At 48.5% G+C, this 22286-nt stretch overlaps 1 protein-coding gene across 2 annotated transcripts in view; it reads left to right on the top strand.

Moving 5' to 3' along the window:
• The window catches only part of Glb1 (galactosidase beta 1), a 96162-nt gene extending 73876 nt beyond the window's left edge, over positions 1-22286 (top strand). For both annotated transcript variants that reach the window (XM_075964274.1, XM_075964273.1), the window contains exons 12-16: positions 619-708; positions 3391-3507; positions 5627-5758; positions 10298-10552; positions 21736-22286. In XM_075964274.1, the coding sequence (XP_075820389.1) occupies positions 619-708; positions 3391-3507; positions 5627-5758; positions 10298-10552; positions 21736-22005 (864 nt within the window). In that variant the 3' untranslated portion in view covers positions 22006-22286. The remainder of the gene's footprint in view (positions 1-618; positions 709-3390; positions 3508-5626; positions 5759-10297; positions 10553-21735) is intronic.

The following is a 22286-nucleotide window of genomic DNA, read 5'->3' as shown; positions in this document are numbered from 1 at the left end:
AGAGAAAAAAGGAAAGGGCTAGGAACAATTAGAATATAGTGGCACCCACCTTTAATCTCAGCAGTAGGGAGACAGAGGCAGGTGGATCTCTGCGTTTGAGGACAGCCATGGCTACATACTAAGACCCTGCCTCAAAATAAATAAATAAATAAATAAATGTATGTTAAGAACACGGCCTGGGGCTGCAACACAATGGTAAAAAACTTGCTTGTCCACCTCGTGGGAAACCCTGGGTTCAGCCCCCAACACTGGAAAAGATCGTAATAATGAGAAATAAAAGTTGTGTATTAGCTCAGTGAGTGGAGGGCCTGCCTGGTGTGTAGGAAGCCCTGAGTTTAAACTCTGGCGTTCCAATATTAGATGTGTGTGGTGACCCCAGCTCTTGGAGGATCAAGGTCATCCTTGGCCACTTCGCAAGCTTGAGGCCTACCTGGGACACGAGACTCAGAAAGGGGGGGGTAAGAGAAGAAAAGGAGGAATGGGGTGAAATGAAAGGTAACTGGGAAGACAGCAGAACTCGGGCAATCGAGGCTTCTCTCAGTGTCTTTGATAATTCAGACTAATGTTACCCCTGCTCACTGGCGACGTGACGCAGAGTCTGTTTTTGCTTCTTTTCAGTTCAAGGCGGTGGCCGAAGCTCTGGACATCCTGTGTCCCAACGGACCTGTGAAAAGCCTATATCCCTTGACATTCACCCAGGTAAAACAGGTAGGTCTCCAAGGGAGCACTTGTCTGGGTTCTCCTGGCAACACAGGTGTTTCCTGATCACTTCCTAGATGGCTTCTTTGGTAAGGTGCTTGCCTGCCGTGAGCAAGGCCTTGAGTTCGATCCCCAGCACCGCATAAACCGGGTTTAGTAGTGTGCCTGTAATTCCAGCCCTTGGGAGGTAGAGGCAGGAGGATCAAAAGTTCAAGGTCATTCCCAGCTACAAAGTATTTAAGGCCATCCTCAGCTACAGGAAACCCTGTCTCAAAAAAAAAATTCATTTAATTTTTCCTTCTTAGAGTCTCTTTTCCTGCCTTGGAAAGAAGACCGTACGTGTGCTCTGTGCCTCTCTGCGCCTCATTTCCTGGTGCTCCCTTGCTCTCTAGAAGTTTCTCTCCACTTTTTATTTTACGAGATTTTGCCCTAGCTACTTTTAATCTGATTCTTCAGTTAGGAGTAGCCTTTCCTACTTAGTGTGTCTATGTAGTGAACTGCTTTTTCCTTTTAAGCATCTGTCTGTCTGTCTGTCTCTGTATGTGTGTGTCTGTCTATGATGACGGATTCCTCAGAGGCTGTGGACAGCCCGGGCTTCCAGGAAGGGAAGCTAAGTGTTCTCTGCAGACGTGGCTCGGGCAGCCCTTGCAGGCACCTGTGAACGAGTGGGCCCACTTTTGCAGCCTGTGCACACATAGTTAAACTGGAAAGTATTGTATGGACTTGTCCTAGCCAAAACATGGAGGCCAGGCACCCACCCTGTTCCAGAGCTGTGGGACCAGTGGCACCCCGGGGGCCTGTGGAGTGGTCCCTCTACAACGTCATTGCAAAGAATGGTCGAGTGCGGGGCTCAGCTCTCCTGGAACTAACTGTGAGATGGTGGTTGAAGCGGGATGAGTATAGACACAGCAGTGGGAAGCAGATACCAGGCTACTATTAGATATGCTGTTGGGTGTCCCCTTCTCCAGACTCCAAAAGCCAGGAAGACTCAGGTGACCTAACACTTCAGAGAATAGGGCTGAGATCCCAACTGTGTGACCAAGTGTGGCAAGGGGCCAAGTGGCCCATGGAATCCCCATGACATTATCCCTGTGCCCTGCCCCACCCCTATTAGGACATGTCTCCTCTTCTGTGTCCATGTAACAGGTATTTTAATGACTCCAGCAAGGGAGGAATGGTCTGGGATCAGTCTGAACCCTTCAACAAACATTGATACCAGTCTAGCCGAGCTGCCAAATATGTAACTGTGGCTTGTGAGAGGCATAGGCAAAGAGATAGAGAGCCGGAGGCCACTCTGGCCTCCAGATTAGCCTCCAGAGTAAGGTCCAGCCTGGCCTGAGAAACAATTTGTCTCAAAACAAAAACAAAAATGGGGAAATCCAACACAACAAAAATTCCAGCGATTTCATGCACTGGAGACCAGATTTAAAAAGAATTTAAGAGGCTGGAGAGATGATTCAATAGTTACGAATATTGGCTGCTTTTCCAGAGGACCTGGGTTCATTTCCCAGTACCCACATGTCAGCTCACAACTGCCTGTCACCCCAGCTCCAAGGGATTCAAAGCCTCTGGCCTGCATTCATGAGCACTTACCTGCACATGTGCGCACACGCTCACACACACACACACACGTGCCACGCATGGCATGATTACCACATGTGACCAGGCATGGTGGTACACAAATGCATGCCCAGCACTTGGGGAGGTAGAAGCCAGGAGGATAGGAAGTTCGAGATTATCCGTGGTTACCTAGTAAATGTGAGGACAGCCTAGGCTACCAGAGTCTTTGTCTTACAAATACTACTCCTGATTTGGTAACAGTACCCACCCCTATTCTGTCTTTCCTCTTTGCTTCAAATGGTTTCAGATTGAGTCTTGTTTTGTACCCTAAAGCAGATTTAGCCCAAGAACCTGGAGAATGTTTTACTGACAGAACTCAGTGTTTGTCCTGTGCTTGGGGCTTTTCCTGGCTTAAAAAAAAAAGTGTGTGTGTACACCTGTGTGTATATGTGTGTGTGTGTCTGAGTGCTTTGCCTACTTGTATGTATGTACACTACCTGAATGCCTGGTTCCTGCAGAGACTGAAAGAAGCCGTCAGATCCTCTGGAACTAGAGTTACAGATTGTTGTGAACCCAGGTCCCCTGCAAGAGTCACAAGTGCTCTTGATTGCTGAGCCATCTCTCCAGACCCTTTGTAATATTATTACCATACTTATTTACTTAGTTTGTTGGTGTGTGTGTGTGTGTATGTGTGTGTGTGTGTGTGTGCCACAGCACACATATGAAGGTCAAAGGAGTGGGAATGGGTTCTCTCCTTCCACCATGTGGGTCCTGGGGATTGAACTCGGGTCGTCAGGCTTGGTGGCAAGCGCCTTTACCCACCCTCACCAGCTCTTCACTGGTTTCTGAGTCTATACTAGTGACTTCTGACATACAGCATGTGACTTCCCTAGGTCACTCTCAGCAATGGCTTGACTTTTGTTGTCCTGTCGCAGAGAAGAGAGTTCCTGGCTGTTCAAATAGTTCGCCAAGATCAAAAAAATCAGCTTGAGTTTGACTGTGGGTGGGGGAAGAAGCTTTTCATTCCCTATGGTTTCCAGAAGGTCGCTTTTACCCAGATCAAGGGCAGCTAAGTTCTTAGTAGCTGAACTCTGAGAGTGAAACATTTCTCTTCTGTCCTTTTCTACCCAGTATTTTGGGTATGTGCTGTACCGAACAACACTTCCTGAAGATTACAATGGCTCGATGCCCATCTTCTCTTCATCCTCCGATGGCGTCCGCGACCGGGCTTACATCTCTGTGGACGGGGTAAGCGTTGTCCTTGAACTACACATCTAAGCCTTGACAGGGGTGGGGCCGGCTACACTTACTAATGTGGCATTTGAAGCTTTCCTCCAGTCTGCAGTTTCAGCCTCTGTCCCTGGGCAGTGACCTTGCTTGCTGATGTGGCCCACGTGCTGCAGACTCAGGGCTGTTCTCTGACATTCACACTCTAGGAAATGCGGGGTCTCCTGAACCCAAGGTCTCCTCTTCCCTGTGTGAGCTCAGCATATGTCACCCAGACTGCTTTTTAGGGACCACATCCATGTCTGCCTAGTATCTGTCACCGTACAAAGTGTGTTTAACTGGGTGTCTCCCCATAAGTGAGATTTTTATATTGTAAAGGTTTGCTCATGACCGTTGTAGCTAAAGGTCACCAAGGACTTGATTTCACAGCATACTACAGGTACATTGTTAAATAGTCTATCAGTTATCAAGTGTGATAGCGTGTGCCTGCTATCCCAGCTGTCAGAAGGCGCAATTGCAAGAGACCAGGCCAGCCGACATCTGTAGGATGAAACCCAGGGTCTAAAAAACAACAACAACAAAGCTAAGTGCTGGGCCTTACAGGTATGCACAGCCACGTTCAGAGCAGTTTAAAGTAAAATACTTTCCTTCTTGGTCAGGAAGATAGCTAGCCTTGCAGGCAAAACACTCAGACACATAAAATAAATAAAATAATAATAAGAAAAAAAAACAGGTGTGGCAGCATGCAGTTATAACCTCAGTTCAGGGAGTCAGGGACAAGAGCATACGGTGGGAGCCCGGCCCGCCAGCCTGGTCTCCTTGGCAGGTTCCAGGTGTGCAGTGGGCCGTTGCTGAGGAATGCCACCCAGAGTTGTTCCTCTGTCTTCTGCACACGTATACGTATGTGCTTCCCGTGAACACACACAGTGTTGGGGAGGGCTTTATTTTATAACCAACCGATTTGATCTCAGTGGGGACAAGCCCCTGAGATGTGACCCTGTGCTTGTCATTCCCTGGCCTTCTAGTTGTGTCTTAGTGACCTGTGGTCAGTGCAACCAATCTGAAAACATAAACTCTTAATTAGGGATGGGGTTGGAGACTTAGCTCAGTGGGAGAGCGCTTGCCCAGCAAGACCAAGGCCCAGGGCTCAGTCCTCAGTTCCGGAAAATTAGTTAAGTAATTAATCAATTCAAATAAAAAGTTAGGGATGTGTCGTTGAGAAAATACTGTTGTTCTCTGTGGTTAAGGCATCCTAGCAAGTGAGGTAAGCTGACTCCACCTAACTCCGATCTTATCTGTCTCCTGATTCTATCTGTTCTCTTCTTCACACCTAACTTGGGTTGTGAGATGATCGTGCAGCAATTCTTCCCCGCAAGAACACACCCTGGAATGTCTCGTCTTTCCCAGTCCTTTAAAAATAGACGTGTAGGAGCCACACTTGTAATCTCGACGTGTGAGACGTGGAAGCCAGAGAATCAAAAGTTCCCGGGAGGTGTGGGTTTACAGAGGGCAAAGCCAACCTGGGCTACTCAAGGCCCTCTCTCAAAAAGCAAACAAGCAAACAGACAAAAAGAAGTGAAATGAAGAAGGCCTACAAGATGGCTCAGTTGATAAAGGTGCTTGCTGTCAAGCCTGAGGACCTGAGTTCAATCCCTGGGCCCCACGTGGTGGAAGGAGAGAATTGTTTTCAAGTTGTCCTCTGACCTCCACATACAACATGGTACACATGTGTCTACACGCCTGTGCGTGTGCATACACGCCCCCACATACAAATATTAAAAACGTATATGCATATATAAAGCAAAAAGATGCCTGAACCTCAAGCCCAGTGGTTCACGCCTGTAAATCATTTGTGGATGGATTCAGGAAAGTCTCAAGTTCTGGGCCAGCCTGGGCTATGTCAGAAGACCTTGTTCCTGTTAGAGTAGCCCATTCTCAGGCAGAGTGACCCAGAGCTGTGTGTGGCCGTCCTGCCCTTTGGGGAGCAGTGATTGTCAACGTGGCCTGCTGACCTGCGCATATCTGGACTCCCCTGTAAATCTGGCGACATTTCAGGACAGGGAAAGTGGCAGATCAACTGAGCACACCTCTGCATTTCTCTGCTCTTACCCTCCCGTCAGCCTCTGGCTTCAACCCACAGGTCCCCCAAGGCATCCTTGATCGAGACTCTGGGACAGTCCTGTACATTCAGGGAAAAGCTGGAGCCGTTCTGGACTTGCTGGTGGAGAACATGGGGCGTGTGAACTATGGCAGATACATAAAGGATTTCAAGGTAGGACACTTAGGTGAGGGATGAACCTGTGCCTGAGTGGTTGGGGGAGTTTTGTGCATGCCGTCAATACTCTAACATGCATCTTTGTATCCGTCTTCCATTTACACAGAAACAGATTTTGAATAGTTTTTTTTTTCTCTCTTTCTTTCTTTACTTTTTCTTTCTTTTTTTTGGGGGGGGGGCAGTTTCTCTGTATAGCCCTTGGTATCATGGAACTCATGCTATAGACCAGGCTAGCCTCCAACTCAGAGATCTGCCTGCCTCTGCCTGCAGAGTGCTGGGATTAAAAACTGCACTACTGTGCCTGTTGACTTTGAATTTTTTGCTTCTCTCTCTCCATCTCCCAAGTGTTAGGACCATAGCTGCATGCCACCATCCTGTCTATGAAATTCTGGGGATTGAATACATGGCCTCCTGCACACAAGGCAAGCCCTCTAGCAGCTGAGGTACATTCCCCGGCCCTTCACATTTTGAGGGGTGTGTGTGTGTGTGTGTGTGTGTGTGTGTGTGTGTGTGTGAGAGAGAGAGAGAGAGAGAGAGAGAGAGAGAGAGAGAGAGAGAGACTGGCCACCGCAGAGCTGTCACACCTCGCAGCAGCTCCCTTTCAGAGCTCACACACTTCACTGAAGCTGCGGAGTGAAGCTCTCTGATTTGTTTGTCTAGAAGACGAACTTCTTCGAAGGGCTCCTTTCCTGCCCAGACCGTGAAAGCCTTGAGCTTTGCGAGCAGAATGCTCCCCTTGTGCCTGAGCTCAGCTCTTGTGGAGAGGAAACGGAAGCTGCTCCACCATGCTCTTCCTCTGCTTTGAAAACCCACCCAGCTCATCAGGGGCCCTCCGGGTGTTTGGTGGGCTCTAGTGTGCATGCTTGGACTGGTGGCCTGCAGCAAATCCGTGCTGTGCAAAGCCCTTTGCCGCTGCTCTGCCACTGGCCTGTTGATTGATTGGTCACAGTGTGGCGTTCTAACCAGTATCCCTAGATTATTAAGAAACTTTTTGTTTAATTTGGGTTTTTTTTAAACTCATTTAAGGAAAAGTCTTTAAGCTCAGGCTGGGCTGGAAGTCATTGTGTAGGCAAGGACTCAAACTCCTGAGCCACCCGCCTCTACCTTCCAAGAGCTAGCTTTATAGGCACGGTCAACCATACCCAGTTTATGTGGAGCTGGGAAGCAAACTTAGGACAAGCAAGTCCTCTACCAGCTGAGCCACATCCCAGCCCAGGAAACTTTTTTATTGGGAGGCGGTGGCCAAGAGTATTCTGGAACTCACAGCAATCCTAATTCTGAGGTTACGGGGTCAACCACCATACCACCCAGTTCAAGAACATTTGTTACAGTTCTGTAGTGTCCCCAAGGTACTTCCGGGAGTACAAAACGGGGTACAAGCTGCTGTCCCCTGGAGAGAAGGCTCAGGCACTATCAAGCCTCAGACAGGACAGGGATAGAGGTTCCTTCCTGACCATGTTTTTACTTTTTTTTTAAACATGTATGTGTGTGTGCGCTCATATGCAAGTATCTGTGTATTAATATATGTATGGTCATATGTGTGTGTGAGCACACGTGCACATATGTGCCGTGTAAGGAACCGAGGTTAACACTGGACTTCTTCCTTAGTCTGCCTCCACTTGTACTGAACAGGGACTCTCAAGTGAGCCCAGAGCTCACATATCACCTAATCTAGTTAGCAGCTTGCCCTCCTGTATGCTGGGATTACAGGCTGGCTGTCACTCCCAGCCAGCATGTATGTGGGTGCGAGGACCTGACTCCAGTGCTCACTCACACAGCAAGCACTTTACCCTCCCCCGCCCCCAGCTATCGCCCAGCTCCCTTCGGGACCCTCTTGTGGGCAGCAGAAGAGCCATGGGGACACATTGCTCAGACTTGGCTCCCTGGAAGCATCGCTTCCCATCCCTGTGTTCAGGCTGACCTTGCTGACCGATTGCTGTGGGCCACATTGACTCATACATAGAGTGTGTGGTGTGGGTCCTGGCACACAGCCCCCAGCCTGATACCGACTGAATCTCTAAACAGGCAATCGAGACTGGCTATCAGATGGTATCCTTCAAAGATCCAGGGTTCTGCTAGAGTAGCGAGTGAGCTGGGCAGTGGTAGTACACACCTGTAATCCCAGAACTCAAGAAACAGAGGCAGGTAGATCTCTGTGAGTTCGAGGCCAGCCTGGTCTATATAGTGAGTTCCAGGGCACCCAGGACTGTTGCACAGAGAAACCCTGTCTCGGGGAAAAAAGGCTAGAGAATGGTTGAGACCTGGCAGCTTTACACACACTCACACACACACTTGTGACCCCAGCACTTACGAGGAGACCAGCCTGGGCTACATAGCAAGATCCTGTCTCAACACACAAATAAAAAAGCCACAAGTGAGAAATTAGATGAGCAGCCAGGTGTGTCTGCCATCCCAGTGCTCGAGAGGTTGAAGCAGGAGGATTCAGGAGCTCAAGGCTAGCCTCAGCTATATACTGGGTTCCAAGATAGCTGGAAAACATGGGCCCTTGTCTCAGTAACAGTGAAACAGATACGTCATGGTCATAAGTTTCCTTGTGATGGCTGAGCCCCTGGCCCCTGTGGGACAAACAGGACAACTTCCATCCATTCTGCTGTTCATGTCATCGTCTCATTGCCCCTGACATCCTTTTCTCTCTTTTTTTCTACTTACTTTTTTTTAAATATTTATTTATTTATTATGTATACAATATTCTGTCTGTGTGTATGCTCGAAGGCCAGAAGAGGGCACCAGACCCCATTACAGATGGTTGTGAGCCACCATGTGGTTGCTGGGAATTGAGCTCAGGATCTTTGGAAGAGCAGGCAATGCTCTTAACCTCTGAGCCATCTCTCCAGCCCTCTACTTACTTTTTTAAATTTATTTTTTAAACAATCTTTTATTTTTATTTTACATACCAATCCCAGTTCCCTTTTCCCTCCTCCCACTCCCCCTACCTTCACCCCACCCCCATCCATTCCTCAGAGAGGGTGAACAAAGTCTGTCACTTGAGGCAGGACCAAGGCCCTCCTCCCTGTGTCTAGGTTGAGCAAGGTATCCCTACATAGGAAATGGGCTCCAAAAAACCAGTTCATGTACTAGGGTACCAGTGGCCCCACACACTGCCCAAGCCACACAACTGTGCCCCACATTCAGAGGGCCTAGTTCAGTCCCATGCAGGGTCCCCCGCTGTCAGTTGGTGAGCTCCCACTAGCTCAGGTCAGCTGTTTCTGTGGGTTCCCCTTTTCTCATTCTCACAATTCCACAGGTACGGTCCTCACAACTGGGCAGGTGCTCAGACACTCAGGATCAAGGCTCGCTCCCTGGCTGGTGTGAAGAGCAGAGGCTGACCCTACCTTCTGCACTGGGGTGAATCTTCCTAGATTCCCCTCCTTATTCGTTCTCCTTTTCCTTGGTCTTCATTTTTTCCTTCCGATCTAGCGAATTCTAAAGGCGGGGCATTTGGGCTCAGAGACACCTACTTGCCCTAGAGGCAGAAGTTAGGGTGATTTTGTGGTGATTTGTGGTGAAGCCAGAGTGTAGAGAGGTTACCTCTCCCCAGCAAGTTGTAGTTACAGGAGTTGTAGGAGCCGGAGCGCAGCTGCCTGAAAGGCGGTAAGCCAGAACCGGACAATAGACACTGAAAAGCAGAAAGATTTGTTCAGGGAGAGTGGGTGTTTGGAAACAGGAATAAAGAAGTAACATCCCCTCTCTCACTCCACCCCAACCCCATTCCATTTTCGGAATCCTAATATGGGGTTTAGGTTTACATAGAAGGCTAGGGATCCTCTAAGCGGCTGGCCAACTATGTGACCCTGCCCATCACTGCCCCATCTCCAGCAGGTCGTTCTGTTACTAGTCAACACCTCTCTTCCTGGGAGATAAGCTCCCGCTCTCTCAGGACACCAGGCTTCAGCCTTTCTTTCTCCCATGAGATTTTCAAGGAAATTCCAATTCCTAGGAGATCCATTGTCTCAGCTGTCTGACAGTCAAAGGGAGGGGCATAAGTCTCTCTGGGCTGGAGAGGTGGCTCAGGGGTTAAGAACACTTGAGAAAGGTCCGAGTTTGGATCCAAGGACCCAAGTGCCTGTAACTCCAGCTCCAGGAGATTCAGTACCAAGAGATACCCTCTTCTGGCCTCCTCGGGTACCCACATGCATGTACGATCGCACACACTCACACACAGCCCAGACACACACCACAAATAGAAGTAAATCTTTTTAGAGCCAAGCGATGGTGGCTCTCACTCACCTTTAATCCCAGCATTCCGAAGGCAGATACAGATCTCTGAGTTGGAGGCCAGCTTGGTCGGCAGAACGCATTCCAGCACAGCCAGGGCTGCATAGAGAAACCCACGGGGGGGGGGGGGGGCTTACCTGCATTCCTGCCAGGTTGTGACAGCACATCCGGCCTGACCTGGGTCACCTGGCTGTACACACAGCTGAGCCGCACCTCCTGCTTCTTCTCCCAGGAATTCAGTGAAACCCATGAGTCCCTTCCTTCCCTGCCAGCTCATGCTTATGTGTTTTTCCTTCACAGGGTTTGGTTTCTAACATGACCCTCAACTTTAGTATCCTCACCAACTGGACAATCTTTCCCCTGGACACTGAGGCTGCGGTACTCAGCCATCTTGGGGGCTGGGAGGCCCATGGTGACGGCCGCCATGATGGACACCTGACCTTCGGCTCTTCCAACTTCACGCTCCCCACTTTTTATGTGGGCAACTTCTCCATTCCCTCGGGCATCCCAGACCTGCCGCAGGACACCTTCATTCAGTTTCCTGGGTGGACCAAGGTATGTGTCTTCACGGAAAGAGGTTGGGTCCAGGCTCGAGCACTTGGTTCTCAGTGTCTGAGAAGAAACCTGACGACTGTGTTGACAGGATGCTGTGTGACGGTGGGAGGCTTTTCTGCTAGGTCACACTCAAGGACCAGGACTGTGGCAGACCTAAAGGGACCCGGTGTCCAGTGTGGAGGTATCCTTCTCTGTCCCGCTTCTTTGACTGATAACTTTCTTCAGTGAATGGCAGCTCACTCTCTTGCTTCCTCCAGGAGGAACTAGGGCCTATTTATTTTTGTCTGTTTTAATTTCATTTATTTATGGTGTGCATTTGCATGTGTGTTTATAGGCACCCGCTGAGGCACACATGTGGAGCTCAGAGCACAGCCCATGTGGGTCCTGGGGATTGAACTCAGGTCACTGGACTTGCTGGCAGGCACCCTCAGCCATGGAGTCATCCATCACCCCATCCCCAGGATCTTCAGATGCTACTTATGAAAGGAGCAGTTTGTCTACATAGGTTCTCCTGTAGCTCAGGCTAGCCCTGAAGTTACTACGTAAGCCAAGAATGACCTTGAACTTCTGACATTCCTGTCTCTACCTCAGGTGTACACCTTCTTACCTGGCTTTAAAAATATTTACTTTTCAGCCGGGCAGTGGTGGCGCACCTTTAATCCCAGCGCTTGAGGCAGAGGCAGGTGGATCTCTGAGTTCAAGGACAGCCTGGTCTACAAAGTGAGTTCCAGGACAGCTAGGGCTATACAGAGAAACCCTGTTTTTTAATAATAGGGCTGGAGAGATGGCTCAGCAGCTAAGAGCATTTACTGCCCTTGCAGAGGACCAAAGTTTGGTCTCCAGCACCCACATGGTGCCTCTAACTGTTTGTAACTCCAGTTCCAGGGGATCTGATGCCCTTTTCTGGCCTTCACGGGTGCTTCTTACACATGGTGCACAGACAAATGCAATAAAATAAGTTTTGTGAAAATTATATAAAGAAACTTGGCAATAAATACATTGAATTTTCTTAGTGATGCCAGGAGGTGGTGGAACATACCTTTAATTCCAGCACTCAGGGAGGCAGAAACAGATGGATCTCTGAGTTCGAGGCCAGCCTGGTCTACAGAGCAAATTCCAGGATAGCCAAGGCTACACAGAGAAACCCTGTATGGGGGAAAGAAAATCTTAGTGCTGAGGTGGAAGGGTGGGGAAAGTTTTTAGTGACAAATTAATTAACAACTGGAAAAAATGTAGATTAAAAAGTATAATAAAAAGCCAGGCATGGTGACACACACTTGTAAAAGCAGTCTTTGAGAGGCTGGAGGCAGGAGAATCAAAAATTCAAAGTTAGCCTCTGATATAACATAGAGTGGGAAATCAGATAATGACAACTTAGGAGACTAGCAAGAGCAAGACAATGTTTAATATACAACTGTGCAGAAAGAGACGCAGGAATCGAGAAGAGGCAAACCGACTGGCTACTGATTGGCTCATGACAATGCTTTATGAAGACCCCGAATCATGAGAAATTCCTCAGTTGAAGTTCCGCCTGCCTTGTAAGCGTGGCCTTTCTCTACCCTGCCCCCGGGGACCCCCTCCTTTCTGACTGTCAGGTGGGACTTCTACTCCCCCTTCCAGGTGACTCCCTCCACCTTCACTCTTGGAGGAGGAAGGCCCTCTTCTGCCTGCCTTCTTCCTGGAAGCCAAACCGCTGTTCTTACACTTTCTCTGCCTGCGGCTCATTGACCTTTTCCTCTCTGCTATCTTCTGCTTTGCAGCAAAGAGGCAACATCTTGGGGGGCTCTAGGGCCTGAGAACAGGATGTGCAGCCCTGACTGTCACCAGCAGGGACTTTGCCTCCCGGGCCACCTTTGCTTCCTCTCCCTCCAAGTGGAACCTAAATGAGAAGTGAAGGGGTGAAGGACACCTTTGCGAGGTGGCTCTTCGCCTGTGTGGGCTACCAAGCTTGGCTTTGTGCCTCGCACTCTGCCAGCCCTCCTCCAGCTGCTGTGCTGCAGAATGTTCTCTTGTTACTTGAGTTCCAGCACAAAATCCCCAGCTTTGGCAGTCCAGATACTAGCCTTGGCCATCCACAGCAGAACCCTAACCCTAAGAGGCTGGGGTTATAGCCTGGTTGATAGAGGCTTGTCTTGTGTAAGTGGGCTCCGACCTCAGCACCACGTAAAACTAGGCAAAGTGGTGCAGTCCCAGCATTAGAAGGTAGAGAGGAGGATCATAAACTTAAGGTCATCTTCAGCCAGGTAGCAAGCTCAAGGCCAGCCTTGGCTACACGGGACCTTGGGTTGACTTCTGGCCTGCCCATAGGAACACACTTAAGAAGCCTTCCACCTTGTTTTTGTTTTGTTTTGCTTGTTTGATTTTATTTCACTCGGTGTGTTATTTCTGTCAATGCACGGGTGATGTGTGTGTGTGAGTGTGAACTATCACGTTACATCTTTAAAGACTGCTAAGGACATTACCCCTTAAAAACTAAAAGGCCAGCATCCTTGCACAGAACACGGAAGGCCACAGATCGCTGTGCCCCAGCCCTAGGCCTGGCTCCTCGTCTGCACTCCCATGGCTAATCTCAGTCTTACCCAAGTTGCGTTTCTATACCTGATACACTTAGAATACCCAAGTGTGCACACACATGTCCGCAGTGGTGCCGCCCGTGATTGTCAGCAGAAGGTTACAAGCCGAAAGTCTAGCTAACGAGGAATATTTATACTTTGATCATCCATGCAGTGGAATCATCTGGCAATGAAAAACACGAAATGCATACATGTTACAAAATGGGAGAACCTTGGAAACCTTGAGCTAGCCATGTTACAACACGGGAGAACCTTGGAAACCTTGAGCTAGCCATGTTACAACACGGGAGAACCTTGGAAACCTTGAGCTAGCCATGTTACAACACGGGAGAACCTTGGAAACCTTGAGTAGCCAGGCACGGTAGCACACCCCAGCACTTAGGAGGTGGCACAGACAGACAGGTGGCTCCTGGGGCTTGCTGGCCAGTCAGTGAACAGACTCTGCCTCCAAAGAAAACAAGGTGAAGAGTAGTGGTGAGGGGCTGGAGATGGCTCGGCAGTTAAGAGCACTCAGACCCGGGTTCTATGCCCGCACCCACATGGTGGCTCCCAGCCATCGGCAGTCCTGCTTCCAGGAAACCCGATGCCCTCTTCTGGCCTCCATGGGCATCAGGCACAAACATGGTGGACATCTGTGGATTCAGGCAGATATATACATGAAATTAAATATGTTAATAAAATAGTGGAGGGAGGTCGAAGTCAACTTCCGGTCCCCATACACACACACCTACAAGCAAATGTCTCCATGTGTACCCTCCATGAACACAGAACAACTCCCCATCCCCAGCCTGAGCTGAGGAGCACTTTAACAGAGAGTATGGGGGGAGAGGGGGGCTTTGACCACTTGAGCCTGAGCAGTTCGCAGACTAGGTTATGCTCACTGGCCCTCTGTCTTCCTCCTCCTCAGAGGCCCCTACTGAGGGCCACTTGGCTCCTTCTCCATTTGTTACAAAGGAACTAACATTGTTTAGTGAATGAAATCACTAGTAAACTTGATTCATGAGATAAAAGCATCAGTTCTGATTGCTCTGACTTTTCTGGGGTCGGATGTGGCTTTCTGGTTAAGCAAGCGTGCTCAGCGGATATCAGTGGTAAGGGGTCAGGCACACCTGTCTGTCCACACAGGTCAGCGCCCTGTCTGCACCATGTCCCCGCTGACGGTGGACTCCCTCGGAGAGGCGTGTCCTCTAGGGCTTTGGTCATGGTTCAGATGCATGAGTCATGGTGACGTGCCTATTGTGCTGAGGCAGTGGCATTTATTCTGCTCTTCTCCACCTCAGGTGACATTAAAATATTATGACAAGTTGTGCGTGCTGTAATCCCTGCACCTGGGAGGCAGAGGCAGACAGAGCTCTAGGAGTTCAAAGCCACCCTGGTCTACATAGTAAGTTCTAAGACACCCAGGGCTATTTAGAGAGACCCTGTCTCAAAAAAAAAAAGCAACAGCAACTATAGATGATAGATAGATAGATAGATAGATAGATAGATAGATAGATAGATAGATAGATAGATAGAAAGAAAGTCATGGGCCAGATATGGTAACACACACCTTTGATCCCAGTTCTCGGAAGGCAGAGTCAAAGGAATCTCTGTGAGTTTGAGGCCAGCCTGGACTGTAAATCAAATTCCAGAACAGCTAGAACTACACAGAGAAACCCTGTCTCAAAAAACAAAAACAAGGGCTGAAGAGATGGCTCGGAGGTTAGGAGCACTGGCTGTTCTTCCAGAGGTCCTGAGTTCAATTCCCAGCAACCACATGGTGACTCACAGCCATCTGTAATGAGATCTTGTGCCCTCTTCTGGCTGGCAGGTGTACATGCAGATAAAACACTATATACGTAATGATTAAATTTTTTTTTAAAAAAGTAGTATAGGCAGATTTTTATGCCCTACCAGCTAGTTCCCAAATAATCACACAGAGACTTATTAATTATTAATGCTCGACTGATAACTTAGGCTATTACTAACTAGTTCTTACATTTTAAATTAACCCATTTCTATTCCTTTACTTGCTACCATGTGGCTCATGGCTTCTTACCTCATTTTGTATACATCCTGCTTCCTCTCTGTCTGGCTGGCAACTCCTCAGACTCTGCCTGCCTTCTTCCCAGAGTCCTCCTAGTCTAGCTCTCCCACCCAACCTCATCCTGGCCAGCTATAGGCCAGTCGGCTCTTTATTGACCAATGAGAGTAACACAAATTTACAGTGTACAAAGATTGTTCCACAGCAGGGGAGAGGAAGAGGTGTCAGAAGGTCAAGGTCATCCTCCAGGTACAAACCAGAGATCCTGACTCAAAAAATAAGTAAATAAATAAATAACAAGTATCATAAAAGAACATAAGGCTGGAGATATAATATATATATTCAAATATATATAGCTTAAGCTGTTTTAAAACAAAGGCCTTAGACTAATTTTCGGTTTTCTTCCTTGAAATAAGCTAATGGCTTGTTTGTGTAAAGCTTTTTTATTAAAGAAAAAAATTTTTAAATCTTGTACCTAGCACAGTATTGTTATAGAATTTACATGTAACCTTTTATATGGTAGTTTAAGTCTGTTGGTTTCTTAATTGTGAAGAAATTAACTGTAACATACCTGCGTCACTCAGGTCAGCCCTGGTGACTAGTAGACACATCGGCATCAGTTCTCCTGTCGTTTGGAAATTCAGGCTCAGCATGAACTCGTCAGGTAGCTCTAATACTTGGTCTTTGTTTTCTTTCTCATTCTTTTTCCTTCTTTCCTCCTTTTTTTTTCTCCTTTTTTTCTCCTTTTTTTCTCTTTTAGTTGATGTTTAAGAGGGAAAGTACCAGTGTTCAGATTTAAACTGTAATAGTTTGTATATTCAACATTTGAAGTATATTCTATTTTGTTGTACTCTTGTTTCAAATTGTATTCAGGTAGGTTTTCTGAAATATAGAAGTGAAATTAAAAAAAAAAAAAAGAATAAGCCCTCCCTTCAATCCTCCAATCCTTACGGGAACACAAAAGCATCCTGCCTGTTAGTCAATCCTGGATTGAAACCTCCAAACCTTTCTTCTTTCTGAGTTGAATGTTTTGGGTGTTTGTTATGGTAACTGACAGTTATCACGGAATACTTCCTAAAATACACAGAAACCAAAAAGCTGTTTTCCTTTTACTACACTAAGCCCTGGGCGAGTCTCAGTGCAGCACCTGCGGCCAGCCGCCAGGTCTGGGAAGGAAGCAGTCAGTTCCCCTTGTGCATTCCAGGGGAACTGTTTACGGTCTAGCTCTACCTGTGCCCCCACCCTGTGTTTCACCCCGTAAAATCAAGCTTTCTCTCAGCTTCACAGCACAGTGAGAACCTTTAACCTTGGGACTTGACCTCTATTTCCCACTTTGAGTCTCCCCAGGTACCTAGACTTCCTTTTAGTATAATTTATCGACCCTTGTTTATTTTTGGATTTCAGAGACAGGTTCTCACTATGCTGCCCTGGCTGTCCTCGAACTGGCTACATAGACCAGCCTGGCCCGGAACGCAGAAATCCATCTGCCTCTGCCTCCTGAGTGCCGCAATTAAAGTCTTGTGCCACGATGCTAAGTCTATTTTCACTTTTAGAGTAACTTCTGAAGATCTTAAAACAGGATTGAGGGCCAGGTGTGGTGGTGCATGCCTTTGCCAAGCACTCCGGAGGCTGAGGTAGGTAGATCTCTGAGTTCCGGGCCACACTGGTCTACATAGTGAGACTCTGTTTCAGACAGAAACAAAACAAAAGACGGTATTGAAAGTTTCACTCTAGGATCTGGAGAGAGGGCTCAGAAGTTAAGAACCCTGGCTGCTCTTCAGAGGACCCAGGTTCAATTTCCAGCATCCGCATGACAGCTCACAACTATCTGTAACTCCAGTTCCAGGGGATCCAACACTCTCACACAGACATACATGCAGGCAAAACACCAATGTATATGTGAAATAAAAAAATAAATAATTTTTTTAAAAGAAAGGAAGCTGCACTCTAAATACTGCTCAGAAGACTGACCTTATCAAGTTAAAACACACATGCAAACATGCACACATCACACGCACATACACACATGCAAACATGCACACATCACACACATACACACATGCAAACATGCACACATCACACACATACACACATGCAAACATGCACACATCACACACACATGCACACATGCACACATCATACACACATGCAAACATGCACACATCACACGCACGCACATACACACATGCAAACATACACACATCACACGCACACACCTACACACACACACTTGAGTGTACAGATCTATATGATCAACTGAGAAGTAGGTCAGGCACTTCCAATAACTTCAGCATTGCTGTCACCTTAGCATTAGTAGCAGAGGACAGGAGTGTGCCGGGGTTGAGATGGTCAGAGATAGGCTTTTTCAGGGACCATAGAAGCTGGGGCTGCCATGGGACAACCCCTAAGCCACTGATTCTTCTGTTATTAATGCTTGTCCCTAAACCCCTGAAGTCACCTCATTAACATAAACCTTTGGGTTTCCCAAGAATAACTTTAGCATATTTCTTTCTTCTTGATCTTTGGTGACAGGATTTCACACTTAGCCTAGGTTAGCCAAGTCTGCTAAGCAAGAGTCCTTGTACTGAGCTATATTGGAGGGAGAGAACCGACTTCCACAAGTTTTCCTCAAAATCATATACATGATTTTGGCATGTATATCACCCCCCCCCAAAAAAAGTAAATAAATTCTTCTTTTTTTTTTTTTTTTTTTTTTTGGTTTTTCGAGACAGGGTTTCTCTGTACCTTTGGAGCCTGTCCTGGAACTAGCTCTGTAGACCAGGCTGGTCTCGAACTCACAGAGATCCGCCTGCCTCTGCCTCCAGAGTGCTGGGATTAAAGGCGTGCGCCCCCACCACCCAGCTTAACTCTTACTCTTAATTGAGAGTAGAGGACTGTGGGTAACCTGTCCAGTGGGGCTCCATGCCACCTCTTCGCTGTATCTTTTCATTCGTTTGGACTTTGTCAAACTTTGATTTGATCTGTGTGAGTTTTTGCTTTCTTGTATGTGCACCACAAGTGTGCCTGGTTCCCATGGAGGTCAGGGGACGAGAGCATAGGATCCCCCAGAACTGAAGATGCTGGTGGCTGTGGGCTACCATGTGGGTGCTGGGAGCTGAACCCCGTCCCTGGCAAGCACAACCAATGTTCTTAACTGCTGAGCCCCTCTTCACCATGTCTCAAGTAGAATTATCAGCAAATATAACCTAGTGAGTTAGCTGAGTAGATATTGAATATCTATGTAGTATGCACAATAGTGTATGTTCATGTATGTATTTTTTCCTTGGATGAGTGCTAGATTATGTCCAAATAACATGAACAAAGTCTTTTTTTATAGCAAGTCTGTGCTATAGCCTCCAAGTGATTGACAGACCTGTCACCAAACCAGTGGCATACCCAACATTGGTAATAACTTGGAAGAGGAGAGAGATTAAAGACTTAGACTAGAAAGGCCAAGATGCAGAGGTCATGGCCCTACCCTCTGAGGAGGTACATGGGACTGCAGCTGTGAACTGTGAGCTCAGGAGGCTGCGTCTGGTAACAGTACTAGGTCTGAGGCCGTGCCGGTGCTCAGGCAAGATGAGCAAGTATGGGTGTTCAGGTAATGGAGGAAGGTGTGGTCCCGGGATGAGCACGGACAGCTGGGGAGGTGCAGAGGCGGGAACGCGGTGGGGAAGCTGAAAGTTGGAGTGGGTGCCTCCAGGGCTGGCTGCCACGTGTGCGTGTTCACGCAGTGGAAGAGACCAGACTCTGCAGTTCATAGACACAGCACCTCCAGGGCTGGCTTCCACGTGTGCGTGTTCATGCAGGGAAGAGACCGGACTCTGCAGTTCATAGACACAGCACCTCCAGGGCTGGCTGCCACGCGACCAGACTCCTTAGTTCATAGACACAGCACCTCCAGGGTTGGCTGCCACGTGTGCGTGTTCATGCAGGGAAGAGACCGGACTCCGCAGTTCATAGACACAGCACCTCCAGGGCTGGGCTGCCACGTGTGCGTGTTCATGCAGGGAAGAGACCGGATTCCGCAGTTCATAGACACAGCACCAACTAGGGCTCTGTATTAGTTACTTTCTCATTGTTCTTAACACATACCAGAAAAAAGCAAGAAGAGTGCACACCTTTTATCCCAGCATTTAGCAGACAGAGGCAGGCTGATCTCTGGTTAGAGACCAACTTAGCCTATATAGTGAGTTCCAGGCTGGCCAGAGCTGCATAGTGAGACCTCGTCTTGATGAATAAATAGCAATAAGGGTTGGTTTTGATTTACAGTTTGAGAGTGCAGTCCTCCGCGGTGGGGAAGTCTTGGTGGTAGGCGCTAGGGCAGCTGGTCACACGGCATCCACAGGAAGCAGAGAGGGGAATGTTGGTGCTTGGCCCACTTTCTCCTTTTATTCAGCCCATGGAATGGTGCCGCCCACCTCAGGGTGGGTCTCCCTCCTCAGTTAAACATGTATAGAAACTGCCTTATAGTTACCTCCAGAGATGTGTGTTCATAATGATTGTATCTCCAGCCAAGTTGATGATGCAGGTGAAACAGGCTCCCTGTGGAGCGTGGCTGGGAGGCTGGAGAGATAGTGGAGTGTGTCCTGATGAAATCATAGGCCTCCCTCCGTACCTCAGCCCTGTCTTCAGTCAGTGCTTTTTATCTTTAAATCTGATTCACAGTGACACGGCTCAGTGACGAAGGTGGTTGCCACCAAGCCTGGGGACCTCAGTCAATCCCTAGGACCCACATGTAGAAGGGGAAGACCGACCCCACAAGTTGTCCTCTGACCACAACATGTGCCATGACACACACACAGATGTAATCAAAAGATTTAAAGTAGACATTATTTTAGCTCATTTTAAAAACTGAAAAAACATTCTCCTTTGCACTACCGTGCTGGCGGCTGCTCTAAGATACGTGACGGCTGGGGATTTGAACTTGGGTGCTCACGCTTGTCCAGCAAGGGCTGTCACCCACTAGGCCATCTTCCCAGCCTGTTTATGTATGGTTGCATGTAGGTAAAAAATTCGTCAAAACTAATGTATAGCAAATGAAATCAGGAGCTGGTCTCTAAGACTGAAAACAAAGGCTCTGGCAGAGATGGAGCTGATAAAGGCCGGGGAAACTGTTATGGCTTTTGCCTTTCAGGACAGAGGGAGATAACGGATCCCATGGTAAAAACAAGAGCAGAGCAGTTCTGAGAACTTCGAAACTGCTACCCTTTTCTAAATGACTTAATCCAACAGACAGGCAGTTATGAGTCGCTGACCTCCTTCTGTGGGCCGTGCACGCAGCGAGCTTTGCCTCAGTGTTGTAAGAAGGCTGCTCAGATCCACCCAGGAGCACAGCCCCTGCGCCAGGTGCTAGGGTGACCACTAGAAATTCCCGACAGTCCTCCTTCTGGGGCCTCCCACATGCAGAAATTCAATGCCCACACTTTCCATCTTAGGTTGCTATGGAGATCATTCTCAGACTGTAGACTCTGTTGTCACTGTCCCTGGGGAGGGAAAACTGAAGTGGAGACCTGTCTGAGGACAGACAGCTAGGAAGTGGGAAGAATAAGACGGGAAGCCACGCCAGAAAGTGGTGCTGCACGCCTTTGATCCTAGCACTTGGGAGGCAGAGGCAGGTGGATCTCTGTGAGTTCGAGGCCACCCTGGGCTACATGAAATTGATCCAGTCTAAAAGAGAAACAGAGCCAGGCTGTGGTGGTTCACACCTTTAATTCCAGTATTTGGGAGACACATGCCTTTAATCCCAGCACTAAGGAGGTGGAGACAGGAAGGGATATGGCTGGGTGGAGAGAGGAACATAAGACCGGAGGAGACAGGCGCTCAGGGCAGTCAGTCTGTGGAGGCAGTCTGAGGACAGGATCGCCCCTTTGGTCTGAGCAAGGGTAGAGGTGAGAACTCTAGAGGCTGCTACTCTGCTTCTCTGATCCTTCAGCTTTCACCCCCTGATAGCTGACTCCGAGTTTTTATTAAGAAGACCAATTAGAATCCATGCTACATAAACACAATAACATGGACACTCTGCTGAGTAGGCCCCCGCCCCCATACTCACCTTTTCCCTTTCTGTGACTTAAGCTCACTATATGGCCCAGGCTAGCTTCAGACTCAAAGCAATCCTCCTGCCGTAAGATGCTCAAGTGCCAAGATGACAGTGCCCCCCTCACACACACACCCTCACACTCATCTTGCGTTGTTTGGAAGACGGTTCTCTGACTGTGGGCTTTATGCACATCAGACAACATAGCTAAGCCCCTCTGTGGGGCAGAAAGCAGGGACTCACCTGCTGGAGGGTGTGGCAGGGAGGGCTGCTTTACAGACGGGTAGCACCTGGGAGCCAGGATAGACACAGAATGTGCTGAGATGCTCCAGGACTGAAGCCGCTAGCTTCTGGAGTCTGGGGCTCCAAATGCATTTTTGTTGCAGCAGGGATTGTCATTTGGGGTAAGCCCTGCCATTCTTCTCTCCCAACATGAGATAGTGGGATGCAGGATTGAGGGTGCCCGATCCTCAGCCTGACTCGATGGGACACCCCTTGACCCTTCAGTACTACTGTTTCCATGGCTGATGGTTTCTCTCTCTCTCCTCAGGGTCAAGTGTGGATCAACGGCTTTAACCTTGGTCGGTACTGGCCCGCACGGGGCCCCCAGGTGACCTTGTTTGTGCCGAGACACATCCTGACGACTTCAGCCCCAAACAACATCACGGTGCTGGAACTGGAGCGTGCCCCCTGCGCTGATGGGACCTCAGAGCTGTGCACCGTGGAGTTCGTTGACAGGCCAGTTATTGGCAGCTCCCTGGTCATCAGTGGCCGTTTTCCAGATCGGTCTGGTCAAGACTCGCAGCTGAACACTCTGTGATGACCGTGAGCCTCTAGGACCACAGCCTGCACTGGCTGCTTGGGTCATCCTTTACTTGCTACAGTGGAAGATAAATTTATGGGGTGTGTGTATCCTGCTGGTATCTCTACAGCCTCCCATTGCCTGGCCTCCCACTCTTGTGGCCGCCAGGAAGGCCGAAGGGAGCGGACCTCACAGGAACATGCACACCTGGAGTGCAGAGTTGGAACAAAACTTGAATAATGTCCCTTTTGATTTGAAACAATCATGTCTTTCTGCTGAATAAAATTTGTACTCATGTG

Source organism: Microtus pennsylvanicus, chromosome 3 (assembly GCF_037038515.1).
Source record: "Microtus pennsylvanicus isolate mMicPen1 chromosome 3, mMicPen1.hap1, whole genome shotgun sequence".
Lineage (NCBI taxonomy): Eukaryota > Metazoa > Chordata > Mammalia > Rodentia > Cricetidae > Microtus > Microtus pennsylvanicus.
The sequence above is the reverse complement of the archived record's forward strand: the minus strand, read 5'-3'. Positions and strand labels throughout refer to the sequence as shown.